The sequence below is a fragment of the Gallus gallus genome, chromosome 3 (genome assembly GCF_016699485.2).
Source record: "Gallus gallus isolate bGalGal1 chromosome 3, bGalGal1.mat.broiler.GRCg7b, whole genome shotgun sequence".
NCBI classification, from domain to species: Eukaryota; Metazoa; Chordata; class Aves; order Galliformes; family Phasianidae; genus Gallus; species Gallus gallus.
In genome coordinates, this window is record NC_052534.1 from 39,656,419 (window position 1) to 39,671,198 (window position 14,780).

Consider the following 14,780-nt stretch of genomic DNA (forward strand, 5'->3'; position numbering starts at 1 on the left):
CTGAAGGAGGTCAGGGCTGTGAAGCTACATGCAGTTACCTGGTACTTAGCTTCCTTGTCTGTCTTCCTGCTCTAATGACTTCAGCAGTGAAGTGTCTAGAGCTCCTGGAATTCAGAAGTGAGAAGTCTTTTTTAAAAGCAAGAGAAGATGTATGTACAACTGAATCCTATGTTTGCTCTTAGAACTTCTCCAGACTAACAGGCAACTCAGACCAAGAGGGTGAGGAAAGGGTATTAAGAATTTCAGAGAGCACTACAGGAAGAACACAAATTCAGCTCTCAGATTGCCTGATGTCTTGTCAAGAGCAGGGTTGGGTAGAGGGTTGCATTAGTTAATTTTCTCACTTACTCTTTGTAAGGGGAGAGGACATAGGAGAAACAAGCTGTAGTTTGTGCACAGTCTGTAAGAACCCTGTAACAGAAAAGCTGACAGCTGAAAAACAACAGTCTAAGAAGCCAAGACACTGTCACTAATTTTATTCACATATACAAATTGACACCACACTATTAAATATAGACAATACAGAAGCATTAAAAACAAGTACTATTAAAAACCTTAAAAAACACATATTGCTTCAAGCTTAGATGCTATTTCCCCTATAATTTTTTTTAAAGTGAATCCAGTGCTAACAGGAGCTGAGGCAGCCTCCCATTCTCTTCTACCCTTAATTTCATAGGTGCTGTTGTCAAGGTGTTAAGTCAGGCTCTACATATGGCTTTGCTGCTGAGTGCAGAAACTGAGCTGGAAAGTAAGTTGGCACATGCAGGTTTGCTGGACAGCTCCTCAGATTGCTAGCTTTTGGTCCTCATGGATAAAAAATGGTCAGAGGCCTTTATAATTCAGTTGCATGTTAAAAAACTAGAAGGGCAGATGTGTTTCCCCACATGGTAAAACTTGATTAATATGCATTGGCTACCTTGATAGAATTCTTTAACAGAAATTCAGGTCTGTTCCTGACAGTTAAGTTTGGCTCTAAATTAAGTATCACCCTGACTATTTCAGACTTCCAGGAAAGAAATCTGGAGTTCATAGCTGCAAAGATGTGACAGCAGTGACTGAACAGGCATGCTACTGTACTTCACAGGGACACTCATATGCAGTTTTCATTGCAACATTTCACATTGTAAACACTAGTCTACACAACACTACAGTTAAATTGCAGCATTACGCATTGTGCAGGTCTCATTTCACTTAGCTAAGTGCTTTCAGAAACTGAAAGAGTAAACTTTCATGAAGACTGGACAACTGAGTATTAACTGTGTTCTTAGAAAGTTTTACAAGTAAAACAGGTGTGAGGAGTTTTCATCACCTGACTGAATTCAACAGTCAATTGCAAGACAAGTCCAAACTTGATAGTGTCAACATTCACTAAGTTTTCCACTTTTGAGCAAGTTAAATTTAATGCAAAACAGCCTATTCTATCAACCCACGAATACAGCTAAAACTTGTGTTTTAAAAAAACAACTTTCCATCAAATTTCATGTCAAAACACAAAAATGGCTTTCCAGACTTTGGCCCGGCACATCAAGTACTGTGCATATACAGCTTAGAGTGATCAGGACTATACTATTTCACACAGTCTAAGCAAGCCCCCTAGCTTTTTTCCATTAAAAAGTCAAATACCCTAATATAAGAAAGCTACCTAATCAGCAGAATAATTTGCCCCTCACTTCAGGCATTACGCTACTCAATTAAGATAGTAGTGACATAGCACTCAAGATTATTTTTAGCTACAGACCATTTGAAAAAGCACAAGTGACTCACATAACCCAATTAATGCCACTACTGTCTAACCATTTCTTTTTTTGCTGGGGAACAGCTCTTGTCTAGACAAGGATAAAAACGAGAGTATTTCCTCAGTACATAAGCTGTCCAGATGCTGTTGAATATTTCTCATGTTCTGCAGACCATGAGAACAAGCTTGTTGATGATTTTTCAGGTTTGGTACCCAGTATCCAAGGCAGAAAACAGTTAAAACCTTGAGACTAAAATCTAATAGGGAATGCAGCTTATCCAAGGATGAGTACTTACTTAAGGCAGGCATCTTGGCTCCTCCCATTCTCAGTGGGAACTCTAGAAACTGGCATGGAAAGCATGGCAAGAGAAGTTCCACCAAGGAACCTGGTTAATGCAATAAAATGCACTGAGGGCACATAGTTCATCTGCCAGTTACATGAAGTCCGCAAAGACAGAGGCTCTCGTGTATGTATGTGGCGTTCTGGACAACAAGGCTGTTAGGTACTACTGAGTGCTTTGATACCAAAGCTAGGGTGGATTTCTGATCTGAAACAGTGTCAAAGCAGTTTAAATAGCTGCTGTAAATGCTTAAATAGGAAAAACGGTATACAAAGAAAGAAAATCTCACGTGGAATAAAAGCATCCTGTTGGATAGTTTTGCCTCAGTTTGGGATGCTGTTTTGAAATATTAGAAAGTTCTAAACTGTGGTTTGCTGAGAAGTTGGAACAGTCATTCTTCATGGCTAAGACAACCATACTTTCCAAGATTTAAAAATGCAAGATCTCTGGTAGGTAGTCCTGAACATGAGCTGTTTGATTTTTTTTTTTAAGTTTTAGGTTAAAAATCAGGTTATAATTTCACAGGCTCTAAAACTTCTTAGTAAAGGTTTCATTAATCTTAATTTCAATCTTCATGATGTAATAAGATTAGAAGGCAACAATGCTTGGTCTTCCCATGATCACTTGAAGATCTGTAATCAGACTTCACTCAGCATTTTAGCTGTCCCTGTTGCAGCAGTAGTTCTAGTCCTGCTTACTCACTGATTGTGTAGTGAAGCACAGACTAGTACAGGCTTCTGCTGCAGCAGCATAAGTGCGCTTCCTGTGAGAAACTGTCTAGTCTGTAAAAAGCAAGCTTCAAAACTGTTAAAGTAAGGTAAACAACATACATAACTAACACACAGCACATCTGAACAAAACTTTGAAGCTCATAACCATAGTCATCTGCCTAAAGATTCATTTTCAAACAAATCATTCACAGTAGCTTGAGTTTAAAAAACACTCTAGGTTTGACAGACAGTATGTAAAAGAAAGACCTACAAAGTGAAAGCACTCAAACTCCATTAGGTACTCCATTGAAGGGTACCCTCTCCTTCCTCCCCCAGCTCTCACCCCCCCCCTTATTGAGGAGTTATGCACCAACCTCGAGGCAGAAGGCTAAGGCTCCTCTGCTTCATCTCTATTTTATCAAAAATGGTTTAAAAGTTAAAAACCTCTAATAGTACACTCATACAATATCACCAAATGGAATACATATTGCAGTCTAACCCCACTGAGCATAGATAGATATTCATAAGTAGTAAAAAATAGACTTCACTAAACAGAAGCCAGCCTGCTCTGATAAACCAGCATTTACATGATTAAGCACAGAATAAGTGTGACCACAAGCTCAGTACAGTGGTGCCAAGTTGATACTTGTAGAATGAGGAACTGCTTTTTGAGCAGCAGCAATCAGATGATGATTGTCTTGATCAATTATTCAGTGCAGAAGGCACAGCAACAGCAAAATAATTCTGCAGCTGTTCCTTGCTCTGGAAGTTAGTATTTTATTACAAATAACTTTGGAAGCAGCAAAGAAAATTAAGTATCAGCAGATTTACTAATTGTTTTATCTTTTTTTTTTTTTGAAAGCTTCTGTATACAGACAACACTTGGCATTTGTCTGTCTGAAGCATCCACACCCAATAGTGCTGCTTACCACACCCACTCACTTTCCTGTTGCCTGTTTTAATAAATTTATTTTGGTAGAAGTATTGACTTAATAGTAACATAAATGCAAAGGCACCTCCGTCACACCTTGCAAGTTCCCCCTCCACCCAACACCACCTCCCCATGGTTCGGAGGACTTGATGTTTTAAAGTAAGGGGCAACAGATTATTCATAACCAAGATCAATAAGAGTTTGTTTTGATTGCCAGTATGCAAAGCCTCCCTCCCCCCTCAAAACAAATCAATTAAAACTCATTAGAAAGATTCCCAAAAGGGGAATTGTTTAAAAATTTGGGTAGCTATATTTAAAAGCCTCTTCAAATGTTATGGCTCCAACTGGACACCCCACTGTGAGGTAGGTAGCCAAGATAAAAATACTTTAACAAATATTTTAACAGCTGGAAACTCCCTATAAAAACCTTGCATAAGTAGTTTGGTTCCTTGCACCAGTGTCCTGATATGCGTAACTTCTTATGAAGATGCCCAAGTTGAATCCACATTCAGCGAGCTCTTGCCGAGTAGCATCTCATATACTCTGTCATCCAAGGGTTATCTGGTGGGGAAGGCTTTATTCGCCAAGCTTTTTCTGCTTCTGCTGATCGTACTCGCCTCTGAGAAAGCTTCCTTTTCTCCACTTGTCTCCTGTTCTTTGCTCGTAGAGCAGATTCATGAATCTAGAAGATCAGAGTTAGCATTACAAGCAGGAAAATGGGCTAGGAACCCCATAGCAAAGTCAAGGGTCACTTCTGCTTCATCCTTACCCGCATTGTGAAGAAATAGTTTGTTATCAAAATACCTTCTGGAATTTGCACCACTTTTCAAAAGTTATGTGCATTTCCATTAAAGAAATGCCTCAAGTTCTATTCTGCATTTTTCCCTCCTTTCTCCTGTTTAGAATTCTTAATTATCCTTCAGTACACCCAAGCAACCCTTAAAATCTAAGCTCAGTACTATGGTCAGTCCTTATAGACTCCTTATAAGACACTGAAGAGCTTCTTGATCTTCAGAACATGTCACAGGAATACATGTTTTTTGTATTAAGAAATTATATCATTTCCCCAAACTTGGTCTCAAGAGCCAGCTTCTATGCTTGCTGATTTCCATTGCAAGATTTTAAAGTCTCCCATATCAGATACGAGTAACAACTTGAAAACATTCAGGAAAAGTGATCTACATAAACAGTAAGTAGTCCCTCCTTACAGAAGCATCGCTAGTGGCAGAGTGCTGCCTGCATGGCTTTGATAATTTGAAGTGTTTCAGAGGAGTCCTTCCATTTACTACAATCCATAGACCTGATACTTGGAGTTGTATAGCTTTCTTTCTAGTACAAGTAATAGTAAAAGTCTTTCAAAGCATCAGTATATCTCCGCTCAAGTTAAGCATCAACATCTATTAGGCTTCAGCAACATATCAGTCAGCTATTAATTACCACCACTGACCTAAGCTTATTGATCCAGTAATAGCATCCATTACCAGGATGAGCAGCTTGTTTCAAAAGCTACAGGACCCATTCTCATTTCCCTAAATTTCCTTAAGAGGAGAGCCATCCAGGAAGAAAAAAAACTACACTTCAAACCTCTTCCAGAACAGCCTACTGGAAGTCAGGCTTCAGATGTCTTGGGTCATAGTTTCAGATTCTGCATTAGTAGTATGATAAGGACAAGATGCTGGAAACAATGAATCAATTGTATCTTACCAGGAGAGTTCTAGAACTGAAAAGATCTGTTGTAGCATTCCAAGCTTATCATTTCTTATTAAGTCAGGAAACAACGTGTTACAGCCTAATTCTTGTGTTGTCCATGGCCACGTGAATTTTACTTGTGCTGTTGTGCTAATACTTACATCAACCCTGCAGTCCATCAGACACAGCCTATTCTGCTGCCAAAGCTCCCCACTGGCAACATGCTGAAACAGCCTGCTGGACAACTTAACAGCAAAGCACTGCGGCTCCTATTCCTGGAGAGTGCTCCAGAAGAGTTGCTCATTCACAACCCAGCATTATACCCACGTTTATCTACCTTCCTGCTTTGGAATGCTTGATGCTAACTGTCTGCTGCTTTTCTCTTGTTCAGAATGCAGAAATACATTTAGAACAGCCAGTTTCACTGGTAGCACTAAAACAACCAGAAACAAGATAGCCAAGCATTAATCAGATTTTGTAAGAATCAGTGAAATGCAAAGTTCAAAACAGATAAACAGTTAAAAGTTACTTGAGTTGGACATGCCAGACATCTTTAATATTAAATGAAAAGTTACAGCAATAAACCTAAAGACAGTACTGTACTGTCAGACCTATCAAGAGCTGAAGTATACTTCTCTGCTTTTCTCTGCTTCTCCCTCCATACCTTTCCCCAAGTTCTTGACTGCCATATGAAGATGTTAACTTCAGTGACAACTGCATTAGCAAGGACCACAGATCACACAGCCTTACCTCTGAAGTACACACTACTAGAAAATGCTGATACCTGCTGTGACCAGTATGAATGCACATAACCAGTAGTCAACCTGGAAGTGGCATCAATCACCTTTCATCCCATACCTATCCTTTTGTTATGGCACTGATCATCACAGCTGTGGGCATATGGGTTCCTGCCTGATGACACCTTGAATTTCCTAGAGGTAGAAGGGCTCTGTCCATCCTGGAAGTGCTGTGCATTCAGTCCTCCACTGTATTCTTGTATGTGCAGGACTTTAATGTGGCAACTACTACTGCATTTTGATGAGGAGAAGGAAAAGCCACTTCTGTCTCTTCAAAACAACTCTTTTTCTGGTATTTCCAAGACAACACTCTGTTACAGACTCAACTGGATACAGTGGAAAGCTGCCTGTCTCTAGGAAACAGTTCAGCAACACATAGGAGGATTCTGTAGCACCTAAAACTAGGCATCCAGACATGGGTTTTGATACTTTGAAGGCCTTTTCACACACAAAAACACCACAGCCTAGAAGGGCTGTCTGAAGGAATTCATGTACAGTCTCAATCATAACCAAACCTGGAGGAATGACACCAGTTCAAAGGAACTGAGTGGAATAAGCCCCTAACTTCATCATGGCACAACTACAAGCTAGTATTTGTAAGACACTATCACTACAGCAAAACACAGAGGCTGCTGAAGTCTTTACAGTTCCCCACATGACCACAAATGAAAACACCTCTGAAAAATTTTATCTAGATATTAGCAATGCCTTTTCCAGGCACTAAGGCAGTTCTCACTTAAACAAAAGCTTTTACTTACTTCATTCACTGAAGCAGAAGCACAGACATTGTGAGTTTTCTGGCTTCCAGTATCTGTCTGTCTTTCTCCCCACCCATACAGAGCAAATGGATGTTTATTCTCCTTTGGTGCATCTGTCTTTTGAGGACTTTTGGCTGATCTTCGATCATTACGACTGGACAAGGCACTTTGGCTTGGACGTCGTCCCGTACGGCTGGTTTTATCTGCTTCCTTCGTGGAAGTTTTGTCTGCTTCCTTTGTGGAAGTGTGTTCTACAGTTTTTTCTTGCTCTTCTTTCTGATGCTTTTCTTGATCTTGTCTTTCTTTTTCTTTTTCTGAAAAAAATAAGTTCTGCTTTAAAGTTTCAATGACAACATATTATCGTGTGATCTGCACAGCCTCTCTTGATACATCAAGAAAGCTGTGCTTTTTTTTTTTTAAGAAAGAAGTCACTAATTCCTTAGCATTAGAGGCATGCCTTGCTTCAATGCTTTCACCCTTTAGTGATGAGTATTTCCAAGCCTGTCTCTCTAAACATCAGCTGCCACATTTAAACACATCTTTCACTAGTGAGGCTACAGATGCCTAATAGCTCCAAGCAGTGCTGTACACGCAGTAAGATTGTTTCCAGCTCTCTCCTGTCTTCAGTTTCATCCTTCCATCTTTCAGACAGCAAGCAGATGGACTGCTGAGTAGCAGGTAGATGCTGCCAGCCAGAGAATAAATCCCTCATACTATAAGCTTTGACTGAAAGAAGAGAGCGATTCCTTTTCCAACTCCCTGTTTATTCATACAGACATCTTGATTGGTTGTCTGCAGAGGAAAGGGGAGTATGACACTACTGGTTATGGAAAGATTCCTCCATTGGCATTGAATGAAATAATCTAGTTTAAGGCTAACTTACATACTGCAGTGTTGACCACAAACAACACGTTTTACTTAAGTACTGTCTTTAAAAGCAGGACTTGCCCATCCCTGTGACACAACAGGGATCATTCATGCTAATTGCTTTGATTTAGCAAATCACCTTCATGCATGAGCAATCTGACACTGCTTCAGTTTCATTACAGCATCCACCCAGCCCTGCCAGAATGGGCATTACCTACCTAGCACACTGATTACCAATCCAATAGTGCTTTTTATCCTTGCAGCACGGAGGTATTCCCTTGCAAAACCGTATTACCCCCAAGTTTTTCTACACTGCCCACTCCTAAGAGGTGACTGGCTAGGTCCTCCTGCATACAAGAGACTGTATCAGAAGGCGGCACTGTTTTGAGCATTGCAGTGATATTTCAGAAAGTAAGACACTGAAGAGGGGGCATGTTGTTGTCAAATCTGATAGGAGTGCTTTTATTTTGGTATGCCACGCCTCGCCTTCAAGGAAAACTGCACCTTCCATCTCCGCAGCAGAACAGAGCAATGCTGGAGTTGTTCACAGGACAGAGATGGCATTTAGAGTCTTCAAATTAAAGAAAAGCAGGGAGTCTCCACGACTGCATTGCATAGCTTTAAGTTATTACTTCAAGGCAGCAGACAAGCCTGGATGCAGCTCGCTCAGATACAGTCCCAGCTGGTGCAGAAATGACGAAGCCAGCTTGTCCCAAAATAGCTATAAAAGCATATGAGTAAGAGGCATGCAGAATCTTGCACAGTCTTGCAGTAAATGCTGTATACCAGAGTGTACTGTAGCACCTTATGTGCACCTGCTATTAGACCAAGTGTTTTAATGAGCTCACTCCCACAGTTCACATATATAAAACTCAGAAGGTACAAGGTGGATGCTTTAAACAGACAATTACATTTTATACCCAAGCTATTTTGCTAGGCACTCCTTGCAGCAAGGCAGAAAAGCAGCAGTTGATAGCAAGAAAGGAATCAAGCCCAGCTACTCAGGAAGCCCAACTATCAGCAACACCTACTATCTCCTTCCCCCACAGCGTGCCAGCTCAGGCAGGCACTGCTAAATGCATGCTGTGAATAGAACAAGAAACCCAACTGACTGGCTGCGGCATTACAGGGATTAGCCAGCACAGGGAAAAAGCTAGGAACGTTTAAAAACCGCATCATGGATGCTAAACAGAGCACACTGGACAGGAGGGGATTAAGTGCTTAGCAGCAGAACAAGGCTGCCAGGCCCACCCAACATGGCAGTAGAAAGCTTCTGCCCAGGAGAGGTCACTTAAGTCCTCCGGCATCACCCAACTTACATAACAGCTCCTCCCCAATGACTCCAGGAGGAGCTGATGGTGCTTTTCCCCCCTCTAAAGCTGTGCATGCTCTACTAGGCTGATGAGACCCCCATGTCAAAGGCTCTGCTGACTTGCTGGAGGTATCAACAACCTTCTGGTCAGACCCACAAGTCTGAGAGGTCAGCGCTACTATCTTTACATAGAAGCATTTGCCCTTTACTACCTCAGGTTCAGAAGCATTTTGTAATAAAGCAGGAAGCACTAGGTCATCTTGACTGCCCCAGATCATCTTGAGAGCTGCCCTGTTCAAACACACCAGTTCCCAGAACAGGTACCATAGCTTAAGCACGAATTTCTCCCAACCAGGTGGGTTTCCAAGGCCTCTTGAAGAGGGGCATGAACTGACTACAGCTGGGCAGAAGGTAGTTACTATTTACTACAGCTGAAGCAGCATTGCTTCAAAATCAGCCTTATGTGAGGCACTGGCACATATTTGAGTGACCAGCAACACAGCAGTCGAGTTGATTAGATTCACCCACTGAAGAAAGTTGCATCTGGCTTGACTTGGCAGCAAAGCTTGTTTCAATCCAAAAGACACTGAAGTATCCTGGGATCACTGTAAATCCCCAAACTGACAGTTAAGTCTTTTTCTCCACCATTAACTACTCCTCCCTGGGCAGCTCGATCAGCAAATACTCCTACAGCATCATGACAGATCAGGGAACAAGTCTGAAACTGCGTCTCCTACCCAGATGTACTAATCCAGTCTATTGTGTCAAAACAGTTGCCACACAAAGTTGCCACTGCTGTCATTTAAGACCTCTGTACAAAAGTGCTAAAGGCAAAAAAAAGTCACAATAAGGCTGGAAAGATGGCCTAATCCTGGATGTGTGTGCAACAGTACCATTTCACAAGCAACAGGTTTGCTTGCAGTACTGCTGCCAAGAGCTCCTGTCATTCACTTACCAGCCCGAAGGGTTGACAGCTTTGAGTATGTGTCAACTAGACCAGTTGATTTAGGTCAAGATTTTATTGGATCATGTCTAAAGTACATCCAGACCTGAACGTGTTCTACAGAGCAGTCCCCCCCCAACAGTGTGAAGAGCTGGAAGGAATTAAGCCAAAGTCACCATTCGGTGCACCTTAATATCTCTCAGATACAGCTTAAACATTAGATACAGCAAGGAAATGCACTCGTCCTATTTGCCGTCTCAGGGGTTCATGCTGGTAGTAATTTAGAGCAACACCACTAAGCCTTGAAGTCAAGCTGCAAAATAATAAAACCAGCTTCATATATGCATAGCAGAAGCTTTCAGAAACTGCTGTCATTGCTCCTTCATGGGTCAGAGCTAAGTAAAGAACACGTAATTGTTTCTTCAGAAGAAGAACACTGCATGTGTGGTTTCAGCAACATTACTGCTGGCCAAGCATACTCAGCCACAAACTCTTAGCAGAAATCTGGTTCCCCCCAGAAGAGAGAGAAGCAGCAGTAGCCAGGTAACAGCCCAACCAGGATGCTGCTGCATGTGGGTGGATGTCAGATTCAGAAGACAAAAAACATCAGTGACATGAGCACACTCACTGCCCCCACAGCATTTCAATGTAATTAAGTCCTTCGAGAAAAAAAAAGCAGTCAGATAATGAAAGGTTCATGGGGTTGTGGTTTGTATGTAATATCCTCTGTGCTTTTTAGTTAGGAAGTCATTAAACAAAAGAAAATAGCACCTTTATAATTGCTTAATGCTGAGGCGCTTGCTTTTTGATTGTACAGTAAGCTGTACATGAATATACAATAAATTTCCACTTAATCCAGCTGCCAAAGCTGAATTGCTTTCAGACCTTCTGCAAAAGCTTTTCAAATGCCTGCAGAAAGACTGTTCATCCTAAATCACCCTGCAAAGACATGAATATTAGATACAGGTTTTTCCCTCCTATTGTAAATGGGAAGAGTCTCAGAGAGGATCAGGTACTCTCTTACAGCAGCCATAGCAAAGTTCCACAAACCTTACTACTGCTGCCTAAAGCCTCCGAGTTGCTCAGGTCAGTACTGCTGGCTAGGATAAGCTAAGGATAAGCTAAGGTGAAGAGACAGCCGTGCATGCCAGAACCAGACAGTCACACACACCATTACCAGCTACAGAATACGCCTATATGAGCACATCTGCAACTAACAAGTTATTATCTGCTGCTAAAGCAGATCTAACTGGAATCAAGCTACCAAGGAACTCCAGCCTGGTCTCATCCCAGTGAGCTGCTGCCATCACTACATGGCTTTGGAGGGATGGAGTGCTTTACCCTGGCAGCCAGCAGCTGTGCATACCTCCAGCTCCTTCAGCTGGAACAGACCTTGTTCTTAAGAGCATCCCTAACCATTCCTGTTGTCTCGGCATTTTCTCCCGACACTGAGAAACTGTGTTTCAGCTCAGCAGCACTGTAGCAGGCGTATGACAGCTGGGTGGCACGCAGGCCCACGCTGCTGCGAGGACTACAGCTCTACACTCACTCAGGGCTACTGAATTGCCTGCGGCTGCAAAGCCAAGGCCACAGAGCTCGGGTACCAGCAGGGACCCAGCGTTCAGCCAAGACAGAAGAACGTCACATGCAGGTCCAGGGAAGCAGTAACATTATGTGCCAGTCGCTGGCACACAGCCTAGCTTGGTGCTGCCGCTTTCACCAGAGAACCTGCTTATATAATTGCAGGGATGCGCTGCTCCCATGGCAACCGTTTACATAAGCGGCTGTGACTCAGGATGAGTTACCACAACGCGGTTCTTTAAAGGGACGCCCGGCTTCTCAGCGTTGCGAGTCCCCGAGGTCCCACAGCCTCAGCTAACGGATAGGCTTCTCCCTGAGCAACTCCCGGCCCAGATTTCCCTAAAGCTCAGAGAGCAGGACGTGCAGCACTCGCCCCATTCACCACACGCGAAGCCTGAAGCTGCTCACCCACACTGCGGCACCGCCAGTGCCGGGCCTCCCCCGCCAGCCGCGGCCACGCACCTGAGCCGGCTGCGCCCTCCTGGGGAGGCGTACAGCCACCCCTTCCGCCTCCCCGCCCGGCCCCACCGCCATCCCCCCGCTCCTACCGGGGCCGGCCCGTCCCGCCTCGCCGCCGCCCGCCTCCGCCGCTTCCTCCTCCTGCGCGGGCGGAGGGCTGCCCGCTCCCGGCGGCGACGGGGACCCGGCGGTGCTGCTGCCGCTGCCGCCGGCGCTGTCCTGCTCCCAGCCGTCCCACAGCCAGGGCCGATGCGCCTGCTCCAGGAGGCGGCGGCTGAGGCGGTAGCGCAGCAGCTCCAGGTAGCAGGCGCCGCACGACTCCCACTTGGGCTCCTTGAAGCGCTTCATGTACTCCGTCTTCACGCGCCGCGCAGGCACCACCATGGCGGGGCCGGGAGCGGAACGCCACAGAACGCCGCGTAGCGCTGCGCCGCAGGCCGAGCCCGCCCCTCCCGCTGCAACGTTTAAATCCAAACAGCGGCGACCGGCCCCGCCCCTCCCGCCGCGCCAATCCCGGCGCGACGCCACCGCCCCCCCCCCGGGCCCCCTCGCGTCGCCTGGAGACAGCGCCACCCGGCGGCGGGGTGTGCGCCGGGCCGTGCGGTGAAACCGAACTGCGCCCCGCTCCGACGCAGGGGGGCACTGACGGCTTTCAGGAGCGCGGCGGGACGCGCTCCTATTTTTAGGCGGCACGCAAGCATCGTTCTCCCCCCGCCTTGCTACGGTGAAGGCCGGCTCGCCCGAACCCGCGCAAATGAGACCGCTGGAGCCGGCAGGGACAACCGATATGCGAAGTCCTCTCGCCGATCGATCCGCGCAGCCCTGGCGCAACCAAACCACACGGCTTCCCACTCAACCCGTGCCCTCTGTGCCTCCGCCACCCACCGCTGCCGCCCAGCCGTGCCCTCGCTCTGCTGCGGGACTGACGCGGCCGCCTGGGCCAGGGAGGAGCATAGATTGCTCCCCAATAAACCGGGGATGCATGGACAGATGGCATTTATGGCAGATGACAGGTCTGGGTTCACAGCATCTGCCTTCTGTCCAGAAGCTGTAATTGTGTGCTAAGTGGCATTCTGAGCCACCCTGCAGAGCACTGGCTGGGCAGCTGGGATTGCGAGCTGGCTGCTGCTGCTCCCAGCTCAGAGCGTGGCTGTGTGCAGCTTCTCCTCAGCGAAACAACCCTCTTCTGAGGCGGACGTGGCCGTACGTGGGGAACACGGGCACCCCGATGCCCACAGATCTCCTCACGGCCATTAATTCATGCTTCAGCCTTCACACAGGGACGCCAGAACAGCAGGCCGGCACGCTGCCAGCTCCACCTCTGGCATTTTCTCTCAGAGCAGGTCACCAGATGTCAGCATTTTGCAAAGAGCACCGGATTGCTGTTATGAGCCCTCACTTTCACTGTGCCAGGCTTTTTGAGGGTCATTTTCCCTCACTGCCATGGAAGTGAGCACCCAGCTGTCCATGCACTCCAGTTCGTCCTGGATCTCTTGCAACACATCCCCCAGTGAAGGGCAGATTGGCCGCAGGCACACTTGGGAACTAACTAGGGACAATTTGCGTAACAAGGCCTGTCACAGAAACCTGTGGAGACACCCAGCTGTGCCTATGCCAACAGCCACACCTTACCCATGCTCATTCCTCATGGCCCACCACAGCCAGCCCTAAGGCCTAGTGGAACAGGGCCCCTCAGGCCAGGCAGCAAGGCCCAACGTGCCCCAGGCCAGCCATCACCCCTACCCAGCCCTGAGGCACGTTTGTGGCCCTGGGGGAGGACACTGAGCCAGATGACAGAGATGAAAGACAGCTCCTGTGGGAGCCTCTTAGCACTGCTCCATGCACACACACAGGGATTGCTCCAGCTCCTCAGCACAGCAGCTCTGGATGTGCTCAGCGTAGCTACGTAAACATTTATTTCTTTAATCCTAATGAGTTTTGGCTTCAGTGCCTCGTGGCAGAGATCTACATACACAGGCTGAGAGTAGCCAGTTATTAAGTAGCTTCAGCTCCACAGATGCCTGAATGAAGAACTACAGAATTTATGAGTGTAAGGATTTCCTCCCTCACATATTTTGTTGTTGTTTTCCTTCATTAAAAATCTAAATAAAGACAGCATTTGAACTAGAACACGAATTCTAGACATGCTTTTCCCTTTTAAAGCCCTTTTCCCAGGAGGGCCTTAGCTCTGCCTCTAGTCTTCATCACTGACTTTCTGCAGGTGGCAGGCCAGGTGAGCCAGGAGCTCGGCATGGACTGATGGCAGAGCTGGCACCAGGCCCCACAGCCCAGCCTTCCTCCGTGCTCTGTAGCAGCAGGTGCTAGAAAAGGATCGGTGGACTTGCCCGTATCTTCTCCTTTTTACTGGCATCAGCCATTTTTCCCCACTTTCCTGCTCCTCAAGTGATACAATGCTGTACATCGTTGCTGCCAGGTCAAGGAGGTCCCTGAAAGGCATAGACTTTAGAGCCAGAAGCAGGGTGATGGTCAAGGTGCCAGCTCCAGCAGCACCGCTGCAGTCTTCCCACTGAGCCTGACACAACCTAGGCCTACACCCAGCCAGGAGAGAGGCAGGGCAAGCAGGAGAGACTTCCCACCTGCCCACCTTCCTCCTCCCCACAGGGAGCCCTACTGGGGAGGTGCAGAGGGCATGCAGC

At 45.9% G+C, this 14,780-nt stretch overlaps 1 protein-coding gene across 1 annotated transcript; it reads right to left on the reverse strand.

Moving 5' to 3' along the window:
* Positions 1 to 461: 461 nt before the first annotated feature.
* Positions 462 to 12,562, reverse strand: CCSAP (centriole, cilia and spindle associated protein). The gene is made up of 3 exons (XM_015284391.4): positions 12,213 to 12,562; positions 6,962 to 7,275; positions 462 to 4,399 (listed from the first exon to the last, which is right to left on the reverse strand). Exons 1-3 carry the CDS (start codon positions 12,505 to 12,507, stop codon positions 4,226 to 4,228), a joined length of 783 nt encoding a protein of 260 aa, XP_015139877.1. The 5' UTR covers positions 12,508 to 12,562; the 3' UTR covers positions 462 to 4,225.
* Between the last annotated feature and the right edge of the window lie 2,218 nt (positions 12,563 to 14,780).

Excerpts from the sequence above, each read along its gene's own strand:
- CCSAP (XM_015284391.4), bottom strand. The coding sequence starts at position 12,507 with ATGGTGGTGCCTGCGCGGCGCGTGAAGACGGAGTACATGAAGCGCTTC. Across the intron at positions 7,276-12,212 it reads GGCGGGACGGGCCGGCCCCG|AAAAAGAAAAAGAAAGACAA; the intron begins GTAGGAGCGGGG and ends TATTTTTTTCAG. Across the intron at positions 4,400-6,961 it reads CTTCTGCTTCAGTGAATGAA|ATTCATGAATCTGCTCTACG; the intron begins GTAAGTAAAAGC and ends CTGATCTTCTAG.